The sequence below is a fragment of the Mobula hypostoma genome, chromosome Y (assembly GCF_963921235.1).
Source record: "Mobula hypostoma chromosome Y, sMobHyp1.1, whole genome shotgun sequence".
NCBI lineage: Eukaryota > Metazoa > Chordata > Chondrichthyes > Myliobatiformes > Myliobatidae > Mobula > Mobula hypostoma.
In genome coordinates, this window is record NC_086130.1 from 3,556,313 (window position 1) to 3,571,044 (window position 14,732).

Below are 14,732 nucleotides of genomic sequence, written 5' to 3' on the forward strand. Positions count from 1 at the left end.
TCCAATAAATTGCAGTTTCGTTACAGTTAAACACTTGCTTATATGAATAACTACCCGATGCAATCGGCAATCACCTCTGAGCTGGGCTGACATTTATGTGCCAGGCGGCACCTAATTAATTAGCTTGTTTATTTCGGCTTTTTTCTTAAAGATATACCCGGTGCGTTCCGGCTACCGCTGCATTCTTTGCGGCAATGTATCATTTTGTGGCCCGGAGGTTGGGGACCACTGCTTAAACTGTGAAGCTGCCCTCACCTCAGAAACTGATCAAACCACCCATGACTAACTTTAAATTCCACTTTTGCAACACTTCCATCACCATTGTCCAGTACTTCCTGTTTCAGATTATTAAAAAGACTGACAGATTTCTCCTTAAGTATAAGAAAACTTAATGGAACACCACACTTTGTACACCCATCAATCCACTCAAACAATAGACTTTCCATTTTATCCATTATTGGATGCCGACTAAGAGAGCACCATGCTACGAGCAGAACCAACAGTAACATTGGCAGCTTTCAAAATTCTTTCTCTCTGCGTATAAATAGTGTGAATGGTGGACGCAGCCAAGTTCAACGTGCGGACAATATCCTTACTTCGTTCACCATGATCGAAACGCTTAAATATGTCAACTTTTACGTTAAGTGTAACACCCTTACGAGCTGTTTTAGGCTTTTCCGATACCTTAGAACTCATCTTGCCAACGGATGCACAAAATAAATCGAGATAAAGCGCATGTTTAAGCAGTGCTGACTAGAATGCTGTTCCAGGGGAGGAGCTTGGCAGTTCGGGCACTCACTGCCTTTTTCTGTAACAGTGAAAACACCTTCTGTTAGCAAAAACAGGTAACTAATGTATGTCGCTCGTAACAGTAAGGTGTCATAAAGCGAACATTTGGAAAACGGGGGCCACCTGTATTCATGAAGTTTTGCTTTATGCTGATGACCTATTGCTTTATATATCTAATGTTACAACTTCTTTACCCTCTATGTTTCTTTTACTGACTAATATAAGTCAGTTTTCAGGATATAAATTGAATTTACATTAATTTGACCCTTCGTCAGGCCTGAAACGTCGTCTGTACCTCTTCCTAGAGATGCTGCCTGGCCTGCTGTGTTCACCAGCAACTTTGATGTGTGTTGCTTGAATTTCCAGCATCTGCAGAATTCCTGTTGTTTGAGTTCTCCAATCTGGTTGGCACCATATTTATCTTTTCAAGATGAGTTGTCCCCTTATCATTTGGCACCCCAGCCTCATTTATTTTTGTGATAACACCGACTAGATCTGCTTTCTTATCGTGGTAAGCTTTTAACATATTAATATGCACTAATTGGGTTGGCTTACCTCTGTCCGGCATTTCAATAACATTAATTCAAAGAGTATATCTTTTTAATCACTTTGTACGGACCGTGAATTCTCACCTTGAGAAGGTTGGTTACCACTGGAAACAGAACTAAGACCCTGTCGCCCACTTGAAACACTTGTTCGCAGGCATGTCTATCATACCACTGTTTCATTTTTGTTTGGGAGTTTCGTAGATTTTCTTTGGCAAGGTCACAGATCCTTTTAAGCCTCTTACGAAATTTTAAAACATAATCACATTGAGTTGTACTGTCGGACTGGACCATTGCTCTTTCAGTAAAGTCAGAGGTCCTCTGGGCCGATGACCGAAGACGAGCTCGAATGGGCTGAACCCCAATGACTCCTGAACCATGTCCCTTATGGCAAATAACAAGAGAGGCAAGGCATCATCCCAGTCTCTAGCGTTCTCTTGACAATAAGTTTTAATCATGGTCTTTAATGTTGTGTGGAATCTTTCCAGTGCCCCTTGGGACTCTGGGTGGTACATGGAGGCCAAAATATGCTTTGCTCCCATCTCATCCAACATCCGTCGGAATGTGTGAGATGTGAAGACTCTCCCCTGATCTGACTGAATTTCCCTTGGCAGCCCCACCGTAGTGAAAAACTTCACAAGTGCTTTTACCACTACGGGAGCCTTGACGCTTGCTAGGGGCACAGCCTCCGGAAACCTGGTGGCGGCTCACATCATAGTCATCACAAATTCTCGCCCACTCACAGTTCTGGGCAGGGGACTGACAAAATCCACAATTATTCTGGAAAAGGTTCCCCAAAAGCAGGTATCTGTCACAGGGGCACTTTAGGCAGGACCTTGTTCGGCTTTCCTACCACCTGACAGGAATGACACCGTCTACAATGTTCAATAATTATCTTTCCTCATGTTCAGCCAGTAAAACTTCTTCATAATTCTATCGACTGTTTTCCTCACCCCAAAATGTCCACCGAGGGGTATCTTGTGGGCCAGGTTAAAAATCTCGTCCCTATAAATTTTCGGCACTACCACCTGGTGTACCACCCCCCACTCCTCATCTGCGGGCACGGTACTTGGTCTCCACTTACTCATCAGTGCTCCCTCCTTCACATAATAGCCCACTGGTTCCCTTTTTATTTCTGCTTCAGAGAAAGCTGTCTCCGTCAAAACCATCAGCTCCTCGTCTCGCTCCTGTGCCTGTATAAATTCCTTCCTCGCTAATGATAAATCTGCCTCAACTCCCTCACTTCCTTCCGCTCCACTCTGCTCCTTCTTCTCACTTTCTATCCCTTCCTGGTACAAGGCTGGTAAAAACGTCTCAGCTAAATCTACATTCGCTTCAGCAGTCTTTCTTGACATGCACCAAGTTACTGCGCAAACGGATAAACTTGTGCGTCCATGGGTAGGTCCTCAGTCCTGGCAGGCTGGCTTGTCAGCTTTACTGTTGGGTACACATCTCCGCCTGCAAGGTCATTACCAAGTAAGACCTCCACGTCTTCCATCGCTAATTTGGGCCTCACCCCTATCGTGACCGGTCCGGAGACCAAGTCACTTTTCAGGTATATCTGGTGCAAAGGTACTGCTTCAGTCCCTTTCTCAATGCCTTTTATCACACTGACCTCCCCAGTCTCGGACTCTGCACTGAAGTCTATTATCCTCCTTAAGATGAATGACTGACAACCCCAGTGTCTCTCCAGATCCGTACTGGAACTAGGTTTGACCCCTCCTTCACCGACACCAATCCGACCAAAATAAACTTCTCGCACCCATCCTGAACTCTATCAGACCTCTTCTCCCGTAGCGGTTTGTTTGCCGGCTCAATACAGCCATTCGGAGTCGTCGTTTTTCCTTTCCCTGTCTCCTTCTTTGGGGCAAAACACCTGGACGCAATGTGACCGGCTTTCCCACAATTATAGCATACGACCCCAGGAGACTTCCTACCAAACTGCTTCCTGTCTTCCTTATCCTTCTCACTAGTCCCTGGCTTACTTTCTGGCTTTGCCGGCGGACTTCCTCCGCCCTCTCGACTACCCTTCTGGTAGCTCTTGCTCAAGGTAAACTTTGCTCTGTGTGTTAATGCGTACTCATCCACTAACTTAGTAGTTGTGGCTAAGGTTTCTGCCTCTTTCTCATCTAGACAGGGCCTCATACCTTCAGGGACACAACCTTTAAACTGCTCAATCAGTATTAGCTGTAGCAGTTTGTCATAATTCCCAGTGACCCCTTTCGGGCACACGAACACTCACAATACATCTGCATCTCATGGGCAAACTCTAAATACGTGCGGCCCCACTGCTTCCTCATATTCCAGAACCTTTGCCGGTATGCCTCCGGGACCAACTCATAAATCCTGAGGATGGCCTCTTTCACCACATCATACCTCTGGGCATCTTCTGCTGACAATGCAGAGAAAGCTTCCTGAGCCTTCCCCTTATGTACGCTCTGAAGCAAAACAACCCACTTATCCCTCGGCCAGTCCTGACTTGCAGCGACTTTTTCAAAATGTAGAAAGTACCGATCAACATCGGCCTCCTCAAATGGGGGAACCAACCTAACCTCCTGGATCGCCCTGAACCCTCCATCTTGGTCCGGCATTTGGCCCCTCTCTAGCGTCATCCTTAACTTCTCCAGCTCAAACTCCTTTTCCTTCTGCTTCTCTCTTCTCGTTCTAACTGCTTTACTCTCTCTTCCCAATCTGACTGCTTTATTTGGAACTTGTGCTCGAGTCTTAATTTTTCCATCTGCAATTGCACTGCCTCCCCACCAGGTTTGCTCATAGACACCATCTCCAGCTCTCCGTTGGGAAACACACCTTTAGTTACATAATGCTCAACGATAGCTCTGTGCATCTCCGTTCTCCTCATTGTTGGCTTTCCCTTAAAAAGATTCAACCATTTTGCAACAGTTGCCAATTCTGATTTCCTGGCATCCTCTAATGCCTCCAAGGTTGGCGCCTTTAGAAATTCCTCAATCTCCATTTCTGCAGTTTGCCCTTTTTTTTCCCGGGAATTTTAACCCAATCAATTTACCCAGTCCCAATTTTGGCGTTCAAGATCCCGGACGAGATCCCCGCTTATGTTACGTACCCCGTAACTGAGCTGCCAAACCAGCAGAAATGGAATGCGTGTTGGAGTCTGTGATTACTAGGAACTAATAAAGTTTTATTGAAGAAATAAGTAATACAGTACACAAATTGCAAGGATATAAATGTAGCAGGTTAACAATGATAGTAAACACACATACACAGAAATAGCTAATAGGAATCAACCAAGCTCTCTAGGGGTAAAATGATCGGTCTTAAGTGAAGCAGAGTTCAGTTCAGTTTAGTGCAGTTCGAAGTAATCGCTGTTGTTGTACCGTTGGAGAGAGAGAGAGAGTGTGAGAGATGCAGTTGGTTTCAGGCAAACCTTTTCATAGAAACATAGAAAGTAGGTGCAGGAGTAGGCCATTCGGCCCTTCGAGCCGGCACCGCCATTCAGTATGATCATGGCTGATCATCCAACTCAGAACCCTGTACCAGCCTTCCCTCCATATCCCCTGATCCCTTTAGCCACAAGGGCCATATCTAACTCCCTCTTAAATATAGCCAATGAACTGGCCTCAACTGCTTCCTGTGGCAGAGAATTCCACAGATTCACCACTCTCTGTGTGAAGAAATTTTTCCTAATCTCGGCCCGAAAAGGCTTCCCCTTTATTCTCAAACTGTGACCCCTCATTCTGGACTTCCCCAACATAGTGAACAATCTTCCTGCACCTAGCCTGTCCAATCCCTTTAGGATTTTATATGTTTCCATCAGATCCCCCCTCAATCTTCTAAATTCCAACGAGTATAAGCCTAGTTCATCCAGTCTTTCATCATATGAAAGTCCTGCCATCCCAGGCCTTCTGAGCCAACTGTGGTCATCGACTGTGACCCCTCCATTCCAGATGCGACAGTTCTTCCATGGTGAACCTGGGACCCAGGCAAGGGCAGACACACAGCCCAGGTTTCCACTGATCGTACCTTTACACCCTGTGAGCCTCTGACTGATTCCCATGAACCGGTCCTCCAAACTCCCACCACCTTGTGGGGCATACTGCTCTTTCCAGAGTCTCGAGGCGTGTGTGCTGTGCCTTAGCAAACCTGCTATTTTTATCCCCCGATGGGGTATCACCTGTCCATCAAACTTCAAACAGTTCAAGTTCAAAGCAAACGGCCTGTCGCAGACACCAACATCAGAACTGTGTTTCTTTCTCGTTAATCTCTCTCTTCTCTCTTATTAGCATTTTGAATGTTTCTCTATTGTCTTCCGTTATCTCTCTCATTAGCATCATCCGTCCTGCAGCTCTGCTTGGCGTCACACATGACAGAATTAAGTGAAAAAGACACTTTGGTCGCCTCTCTCTTTATCATTAATTGGTTGAATTAATTCTATTAAATGAATATTTTATCTAAATTTATATTCCTTTTTCAAGCTGTACCTGTTTTTATCCTAAGTTGTTTTGATTCTTTAGATTCGATTCTTTCTTCCTATATGCGGAAGAACAGAGAACCCCAATTAAATAAAGTCCACCTTCAAAAAATTAAAAAGAATGGAGGCCTTGCTCTACCCAATTTTAGGTTATATTATTGGGCAGTTAACATACAAAATCTCACGTTCTAGTTATATTAATCGTGAGGATTGTCCAATATGGATGTTTTTGGAAGCCAACTCTGTTACGAAATTTCTATTGTTTCTCTTCTCAGATCCTCTCTTCCTTTATCTTTAAATAAATTAACTGACAGTTTGGTGGTTAAGCACACTTTGGGGATCTGGCTACAGTTTAGAAAACATTTCAGTTTAATGAGATTTTCTCTTTCTAGTCCTATTTTTTCTAATTTTTTTTTAAACCATCTAAGACCGTTCTGTGAAATATAACTTATCAAATACCCACCTTTTTCACTATCTACGGATTAGAGATTTTTCAAGATCTAAACTACATATATCTCCTACCAGCCCAGAAAAGAACATAATGAATGTGATTTTTAACTTGAAACCTTTTAATAATGGCTCAATATTACCATATAACCATATAACAATTACAACACGGAAACAGGCCATCTTGGCCCTTCTAGTCTGTGCTGAACTCTTACTCTCACCTAGTCCCACCGACCTGCACTCTGCCCATAACCCTCCATTCCTTTCCTGTCCATATATCTATCCAATTTAACTTTAAATGACAACATCGAACCTGCCTCAACCATTTCTGCTGGAAGCTCGTTCCACACAGCTACCACTCTCTGAGTAAAGAAATTCCCCCTCTTGTTACCCCTAAACTTTTGTCCTTTAATTCTCAACTCATGTCCTCTTGTTTGAATCTTACCCACGCTCAATGGAAAAAGCCTATCCACGTCAACTCTGTCAATCCCCCTCATAATTTTAAACACCTCTATCAAGTCCCCTCTCAACCTTCTAGGCTCCAAAGAATAAAGACCCAACTTGTTCAACCTTTCTCTATAACTTAGGTGATGAAACCCAGGCAACATTTTAGTAAACCTCCTCTGTACTCTCTCAATTTTATTGACATCTTTCCTATAATTCAGTGACCAGAACTGTACACAATACTCCAAATTTGGCCTTACCAATGCCTTATACAATTTTAACATTACATCCCAACTCCTATACTCAATGCTCTGATTAATAAAGGCCAGCACACCAAAGGCTTTCTTCACCACCCTATCCACATGAAATTCCACCTTCAGGGAACTATGCACCATTATTCCTAGATCCCTCTGTTCTACTGCATTCTTCAGTGCCCTACCATTTTCCATGTGTGTCCTATTTTGATTAGTCCTACCAAAATGTAGCACCTCACATTTTTCAGCATTAAACTCCATCTGCCATCTTTCAGCCCACTCTTCTAACTGTCCTAAATCTCTCTGCAAGCATTGAAAACCTACCTTATCATATAAATATCTTTTATTTATGGTCTGTTGTTGGGACTAAGACAAAATCCTTTAGACAAAATTTAAAAAGATTGGGAAAAGGATTTACAGACTTCATTATCTGATGAGACCTGTTATGTGCTCATCATTCCCTCCTACAATTTAAAGTGGTATATAGGGCTCATATTTCTAAAGACAAGCTCTTTTATTCTTTTGCAGATATATCTCCTTATTGTGACAGATGTAATAATGGAGAGGCTTCATTAATTCATATGTTTTAGTCATGTTCGAGCCTTGAAAAATATTGGAAAGATGTATCCCAAACTTTTTCTGTACTTATTAAAGTTAATTTTAAGCCCAATCCTTTGACTGCCTTATTTGGTATTGTTGAGGAAAGAGCTATAATTTTGGAGCCTTTGCATTTGGCTTTTATTTCTCTTATGGCTAGGAGGGCGATCTTGCTTAAATGGAAGGAGATTCCACACACACACACACACACACACACACACACACACACACACATGCTCAATGGTTATGCGATGTTATGTCATGTTTAAATTTAGAGAAGATTCGTTGTTCAATTTCTGATTCTAATCAAGATTTTCACACGTTATGGGGACCTATTCTGAAAATCTTGGAATTGTTATTAAAGTATAGGTCTGGGCTAATATTATAAAACACTATATAGTAAAGTACTTTTTTTTTACCAACCAGCTTTGTCTTGGTAGTGGGTGTAGATTTTTTTAATAATACAATTAACCATATTATTGTATTTCATAATTCAGCTTATTTTATTTGATCGATCATGAATATGGGATACCATGATTATATCAGTGTGATTTATATAAAGTGCATTATGTGCTACCTTATTTTGATTTATAATAAGTATCCTTATGAATTCTGTATTTATCTATATGAAATTTAATAAATTTAATAAAAATATTGGGGGAAAAAGTTAAATAAGGAGTGCAAAAGGAGAAAAGAAAGAAGTGACATGGTACTCATAGGTTCAATATCCATTCAGAAATTTGGAGGCAGAGGGGAAGAAGCAGTTTCTAAATTGTTCAGTGCCTGCCTTCCGGCTCCTGTATCTCCTCCCTGATGGTAGTAATGAGAAGAGGGCCTGTCATGAGTAATTGGGGTCCTTAATAATGGATACCACCTTTTTTGGGACAGTGGCTCGTTAAAGATGTCTTGGATGCTGAGGAGGCTAGTGCCTATGATGATCACCAGTCAAAAAACATACCTCCAACACAACACTCTGTTGGAAATAACTTACTAAATCACCATAGATTTCATGTGAGTTAATATTGTGCACCAGATCTAACGGACTTAATCTGTCACATTATGTGTTTATGCATTTCTGCAGTTGAATTGTGCCCAGTTAATCATTTCAATTTGTGCTGCTAATCAAAAAGAAAATTAAAAATCAGCCATTTCTGGTGATCCACAGAAAAATCTGGTGGGGTGACATGGTAGCAGTTAGCAAAACACTATTATAACACCAGCAATCTGGGTTCAATTCCACTATTGCCTGTAGGTGTTTGAATAGTCTCCCCATGACCATTTGGATTTCTTCCAGATGCTCCTCCCACATTGTTTCCTCCCACAATTCAAAGGTGGACCAGTAAATAGGTTAATTAATCACGCGTGTAATTGTGGTGGTGCGGGCTCGTTGGCCTATTACCCTGCTCTATCTAAATAACAGCAGGAAATTCCTAATATATTAGGCAGCATCTATTGCTGAATGTTTACAGCATTATACAGTCAGTAGCATCCTTATTAGGTACCTCCTCACCTTAATAAAGTAGCCACTGAGTATATGTCACCTTCCTGTCAGCTTTTATTAGTTTGGCCATCCTCCTCTGACCTCTCTCATTAACAAGTTGTTTTCACTCAGCACTGTAATATGGATAATTTTTGTTTATCATAAATTATTTGTCAATTCTAGAGACTACCGTGCATGGAAATGCAAGGAGATTAGTAGTTCCTGAGATACTCAAATGACTTTGTCTGGCACTAACATTCATTCCACGGTCAAAGTCACTTAGATCATATTTCCTCCCTATTTCGATATTTGGACTGAACAACTGAACCTCTTGACCATGTCTGCATGCTTTATGCATTAGGTTATTGCCACATGATTGACAGATTAGATATTTTCGTTAATGAACAGGTTTACGGATATGCCAAATACAGTATCCACTGAGCGTATATTTTAAAGTTTGCACTGATACCGTGTTGAATTGATGCAGAGTCATCAATAGTCTATTATAGGGTTTTTTTTCTATATCTGAAGGAAATTTTTTTTTAAGCACCTGGACAGGTCCTGCTTGGAGTCCAGCCCAGAGCATCTCCTCTGTACTCATATCCATTCAGTCCCTAATGACAGAGAATCCGTATCACAATGAGCCAGGATTTGAACAGGTGAGCCGAACCCCACTTTAACAATGTTATAGTTTTAAGATCTGATCATGCATTTGTAATTTTCACACAAATAAGATTTTATTGATGGGAGATTGGGTAAGTAGATGAATGAGAGGGAAGGGGAGGCTACACTAATTAGCTTAAATGAAGTAGGGGAGGAGCCTTTGAACCCAGTTAAAGTGACTGACGTGCTTCTATAAGTTACGTGAAGACATCTGTCTTACACCAAAGTCAATGTCATTGTTCTGTTTTCTCCCCACAACCCTTACCAATCAAGAACCTTTCAATCTCTTGTCATAAATACACAGAATAATGTGGCATTTATAGCCCCCCTGTGGCAAAACTCACTGTCCTCTACCTAAAGAAATTCCTTCTCATTTCAGTCCTGAAGGGATGGCACTTTATTCTGAGGCTCTGTCATATGATCCTAGGCCTTCCTGAAAAAAACACCCTCTCCATGTTCACTCTATCCAGGCCTTTCAGTATTCAATACGTTTCAATGTGTTTCTCTCCCCATCTTTCTAAACACCATGAAGTACAGACTCAGAGCCATCACATTATTTCATTCCCTCCCTCTCTTCTATAGAGAATTTTTCGCAGGGTTCACTTTTCACTCAAGACATTGTGAAATGGAAAATTCTGCAGGATTCCTGTATCTAGTAACTATATGACACTGCTCTGCTCTGCTCTGTATTGTTCTTCTGAGCATTGTAGCCATGCTGTATTGACAACTGTGTGTGGGCTTCCCACTTAGCTAGATAGATAGATAGACAGATAGACATACTTTATTGATCCCGAGGGAAATTGGGTTTTGTTATAGTTGCACCAACCAAGAATAGAGTATAAGTATAGCAATATAAAACCATAAATAGTTAAATAGTAAATAGTAAATTATACCAGGAAATAAGTCCAGGACCAGCCTATTGGCTCAGAGTGTCTGACCCTCCAAGGGAAGAGTTGTAAAGTTTGCTGGCCACAGGCAGGAATGACTTCCTACGATGTTCAGTCTTGCTGGTACTTAACGCAAACAACACGTTTTGCTGTAAGTTTTCATGTATACAGATTAAATAAACTTGTATTATAAATGCAGCAGCACAGTGGTTAGAGTGAAGCTATGAGATCTTAAATAGGTTTTTTGTGTCTGTATTTACTGAGGAAACTGGCATGAAGTCTATGTAGTTAAGGGAAACAAGTAGTGAGATCATGGAAACTGTACAGATTGAAAAGGAGGAGGTGCTAGCTGTCTTGAGGAAAATTAAAGTGGATAAATCCCCGGGACCTGACAGGGTGTTCCCTCGGACCTTGAAGGAGACTAGTGTAGAAATTGCAGGGGCCCTGGCAGAAATATTTAAAATGTCGCTGTCTACAGGTGAGGTGCCGGAGGATTGGAGAGTGGCTTATGTTGTTTCATTGTTTAAAAAAGGATCGAAAAGTAATCCAGGAAATTATAGGCCGGTAAGTTTAACGTCAGTAGTAGATAAGTTATTGGAGGGAGTACTAAGAGACAGAATCTACAAGCATTTGGATAGACAGGGACTTATTAGGGAGAGACAATATGGCTTTGTGCGTGGTAGGTCATGTTTGACCAATCTATTGCAGTTTTTCGACGAGGTTACCAGGAAAGTGGGTGAAGGGAAGGCAGTGGATATTGTCTACATGGACTTCAGTAAGGCCTTTGACAAAGTCCCGCATGGGAAGTTAGTTGGGAAAATTCAGTCGCTAGGTATACATGGAGAGGTGGTAAATTGGATTAGACATTGGCTTAATGGTAGAAGCCAAAGAGTGGTAGTAGAGAATTGCTTCTCCGAGTGGAGGCCTGTGACTAGTGGTGTGCCACAGGGAACAGTGCTGGGTCCATTGTTATTTGTCATCTATATCAATGATATGGATGACAATGTGGTAAATTGGATCAGCAAATTTGCTAATGATACAAAGATTGGAGGTGTAGTAGACAGTGAGGAAGGTTTTCAGAGCCTGCAGAGGGACTTGGACCAGCTGGAAAAATGGGCTGAAAAATGGCAGGTGGAGTTTAATACAGACAAGTGTGAGGTATTGCACATTGGAAGGACAAACCAAGGTAGAACATAAAGGGTTAATGTTCAGACACTGAGGAGTGCAGTAGAACAGAGGGATCTGGGAATACAGATACAAAATTCCCTAAAAGTGGCGTCACAGGTAGACAGGGTCGTAAAGAGAGCTTTTGGTACATTGGCCTTTATTAATCAAAGTATTGAGTATAAGAGCTGGAATGTTATGATGAGATTGTATAAGGCATTGGTGAGGCCGAATCTGGAGTATTGTGTTCAGTTTTGGTCACCAAATTACAGGAAGGATATAAATAAAGTTGAAAGAGTGCAGAGAAGGTTTACAAGGATGTTGCCAGGACTTGAGAAACTGAGTTACAGAGAAAGATTGAATAGGTTAGGACTTTATTCCATGGAGCGTAGAAGAATGAGGGGAGATTTGATAGAGGTATATAAAATTATGATGGGTATAGATAGAGTGAATGCAAGCAGGCTTTTTCCACTGAGGCAAGGGGAGAAAAAACCAGAGGACATGGGTTAAGGGTGAGGGGGGAAAAGTTTAAAGGGAACATTAGGGGGGCTTCTTCACACAGAGAGTGGTGGGAGTATGGAATGAGCTGAGTATGGAATGAGCTGCCAGATGAGGTGGTAAATACGGGTTCTTTTTTAACATTTAGGAATAAATTGGACAGATACATAGATGGGAAGTGTATGGAGGGATATGGTCCGTGTGCAGGTCAGTGGGACTAGACAGAAAATGGTTCGGCACAGCCAAGAAGGGCCAAAAGGCCTATTTCTGTGCTGTAGTTTTTCTATGGTTTCTGTGGTTTCTATTAAAGCTTGAGCCACAGCAGAGCTTTGATTTCACTTCTGTAGGGATGTTTGTGTTTAAGTAGGTGGGTTTTTTCCAGGTGCTCCAGTTCCTTTCACATTCTAAAGACATAACAGGTAGGTTAATTGGGCATTGGTAATACATAAGTTACTGGGGGTGCGGTGTTGTGCTGGAGGGTCTGTTTGCATTCTATCTCTGAATAAAATAAACTTTAATCTACAATATACCCTAGTAGGTGGATTAAAGGTTGATTTATTCAGTAAGTAATCCATTTCCTCTAATGGTCAAAGCTTTCAAGTAATAACTACTTGCGTGTTTTATCCAAGAATGTGGTTTAACAGCAGATTATCTTTCTAAAGGCATCACAGAAGCAAGCTGAAAAAAAAATCACCTTTTAAAATTAATGGGTGTGGTTTCATGATGGAACTTGATGGGCTAAATGGCCTATTTCTCCTCCTATGCCTATCATTTTATTAATTATTGTTGTTAATTATTTTAGTAATTGTTCTCGAATCAGAGTGGTACAACACAGATACAGGCCCTTCAGCCCATCTAATCCATGCAGAACTATTTAAACTGCCTTCTTCCATTGACCTGCACCAGGACCATAGCTTTGTATATCCCTACTATCTATGTACCTATCCAAACTTCTCTGAAATGTTGAAATCAAGCTTGCTTGTGTTGGCACCTCATTCCACATTCTCATAACTCTCTAAGTGAAAAGCTTTCCCCTCATGGCCCCCTTAAACTTAACCCATGACCTCCAATTGTAGTCCCATCCAAACTTAGTAGAACAATCCTACGTGCATTTGCGTTATCTATACCCCCTCATAGTTTTGTATGCCTCTATCAAATCTCCCCTCAATCTTCACCATTCTAAGAAATAAAATCTTAAACTTACTCAAACTTTCCTTATAACTCACGTGTTCCAGAGTAGCAACATCCTTATACATTTTCTCTATATACTTCCAATCTTATTTACATCTTTCCTGTGGTAGGTGACCAAAACTGCACAGATTACTCCAAAATTCAACCTCACCAAGTCTTATGTAACTTCAATATAATATCCTATCTTGTGTGCTCAGTACTTTGACTTATGAAGGCCAATGTACCAAAAGCTTTATTTAGAAACCTATCAACTTGTGGTGCTACTTTCAATGAATTGTGAGGCTTTGGGCTTCTACTGCTTAACTGTTTTCGTGGATGTATGCAAGGAAAAAGAATTTCAGGATGCATATTGTATACAATTACCTGACATTAAATGTACCTAATAACCTATTGACCTATTGAGCTGTATTCCCAAATCCCTTCATTCTTCTACATTCTTCGTTACCCTACCATTCACAGCGTAAGACCTATTCTGGTTGGTGCTACTGAAGTGCAACACCTCACACTTGTTTACATTAAACTCTGTCTGCCATTTTTCAGCCTATTTTTGTAGCTGGGTCTTGCTGCAAGCCACAATAACCTTCCTTGCTGTCCACTTCACACCCATTCTTGGTGTCATCCAATTAACCACATTATCATCCAGATCATTGATATAGATGACAAACAACAAAGGACCCAGCACCGGTCCTTGCTGCACTTTACTAGTTACAGGCCTCCAATCAGAGAGACATCTACTACCTCTCTCTGCCTTCCCCTACAAATCCAAAGTCTAAATCAGTTTACTATTTCATCTTGAATGCCAAGCAACTGAATCTTCTTGACCAAACTCCCACAAGGGACGTTGTCAAATGCTTTGTTAAAGTCTGTGCAGATAATATCCACTGCCTTGCATTCATCAAGTTTCCTGGTAACTTCCGCAAAAGACTCTATAACATTGGTTAGACATGATCTATCACTCAAGAAGCCTTGCTGACTATCCTTAATCGGTCCATGGCTATTCTAGTACTTATATATCCAGTCCCTTAGAATACCTTCCAATAACATTCCCACTATTGATATCAGACTCAGCAGCCTATAATTTCCTGATTTATTTTTAGAGCCTTTCTTAAACTGGGGAAACCATTGCTTATCCTCCAATCCATCGGCATCTCACCTGTTTCTAAGGATGATCTAAATATCGTTGCTAGTACCCTGTCAATTTCTGCATGCCTCCCACAGGATCGAAGGCAACACCTTTTCAGTCCCTGGTGATTTATCCACCTTCATTTTCCTCAAGACAGCAAACACCTCCTCCACTGTAATCTGCACTGCTGCTTTGCCTCATTT

At 41.4% G+C, this 14,732-nt stretch overlaps 1 protein-coding gene across 1 annotated transcript in view; it reads left to right on the top strand.

Annotated features, from left to right (window-relative positions):
* Positions 1 to 14,732, top strand: part of LOC134341082 (ubiquitin-conjugating enzyme E2 Z-like) — a 127,302-nt gene that overhangs the window by 92,266 nt on the left and 20,304 nt on the right. The window contains exon 4 of the mRNA XM_063038832.1: positions 9,551 to 9,662. Coding sequence (XP_062894902.1) covers positions 9,551 to 9,662 — 112 coding nt within the window. The remainder of the gene's footprint in view (positions 1 to 9,550; positions 9,663 to 14,732) is intronic.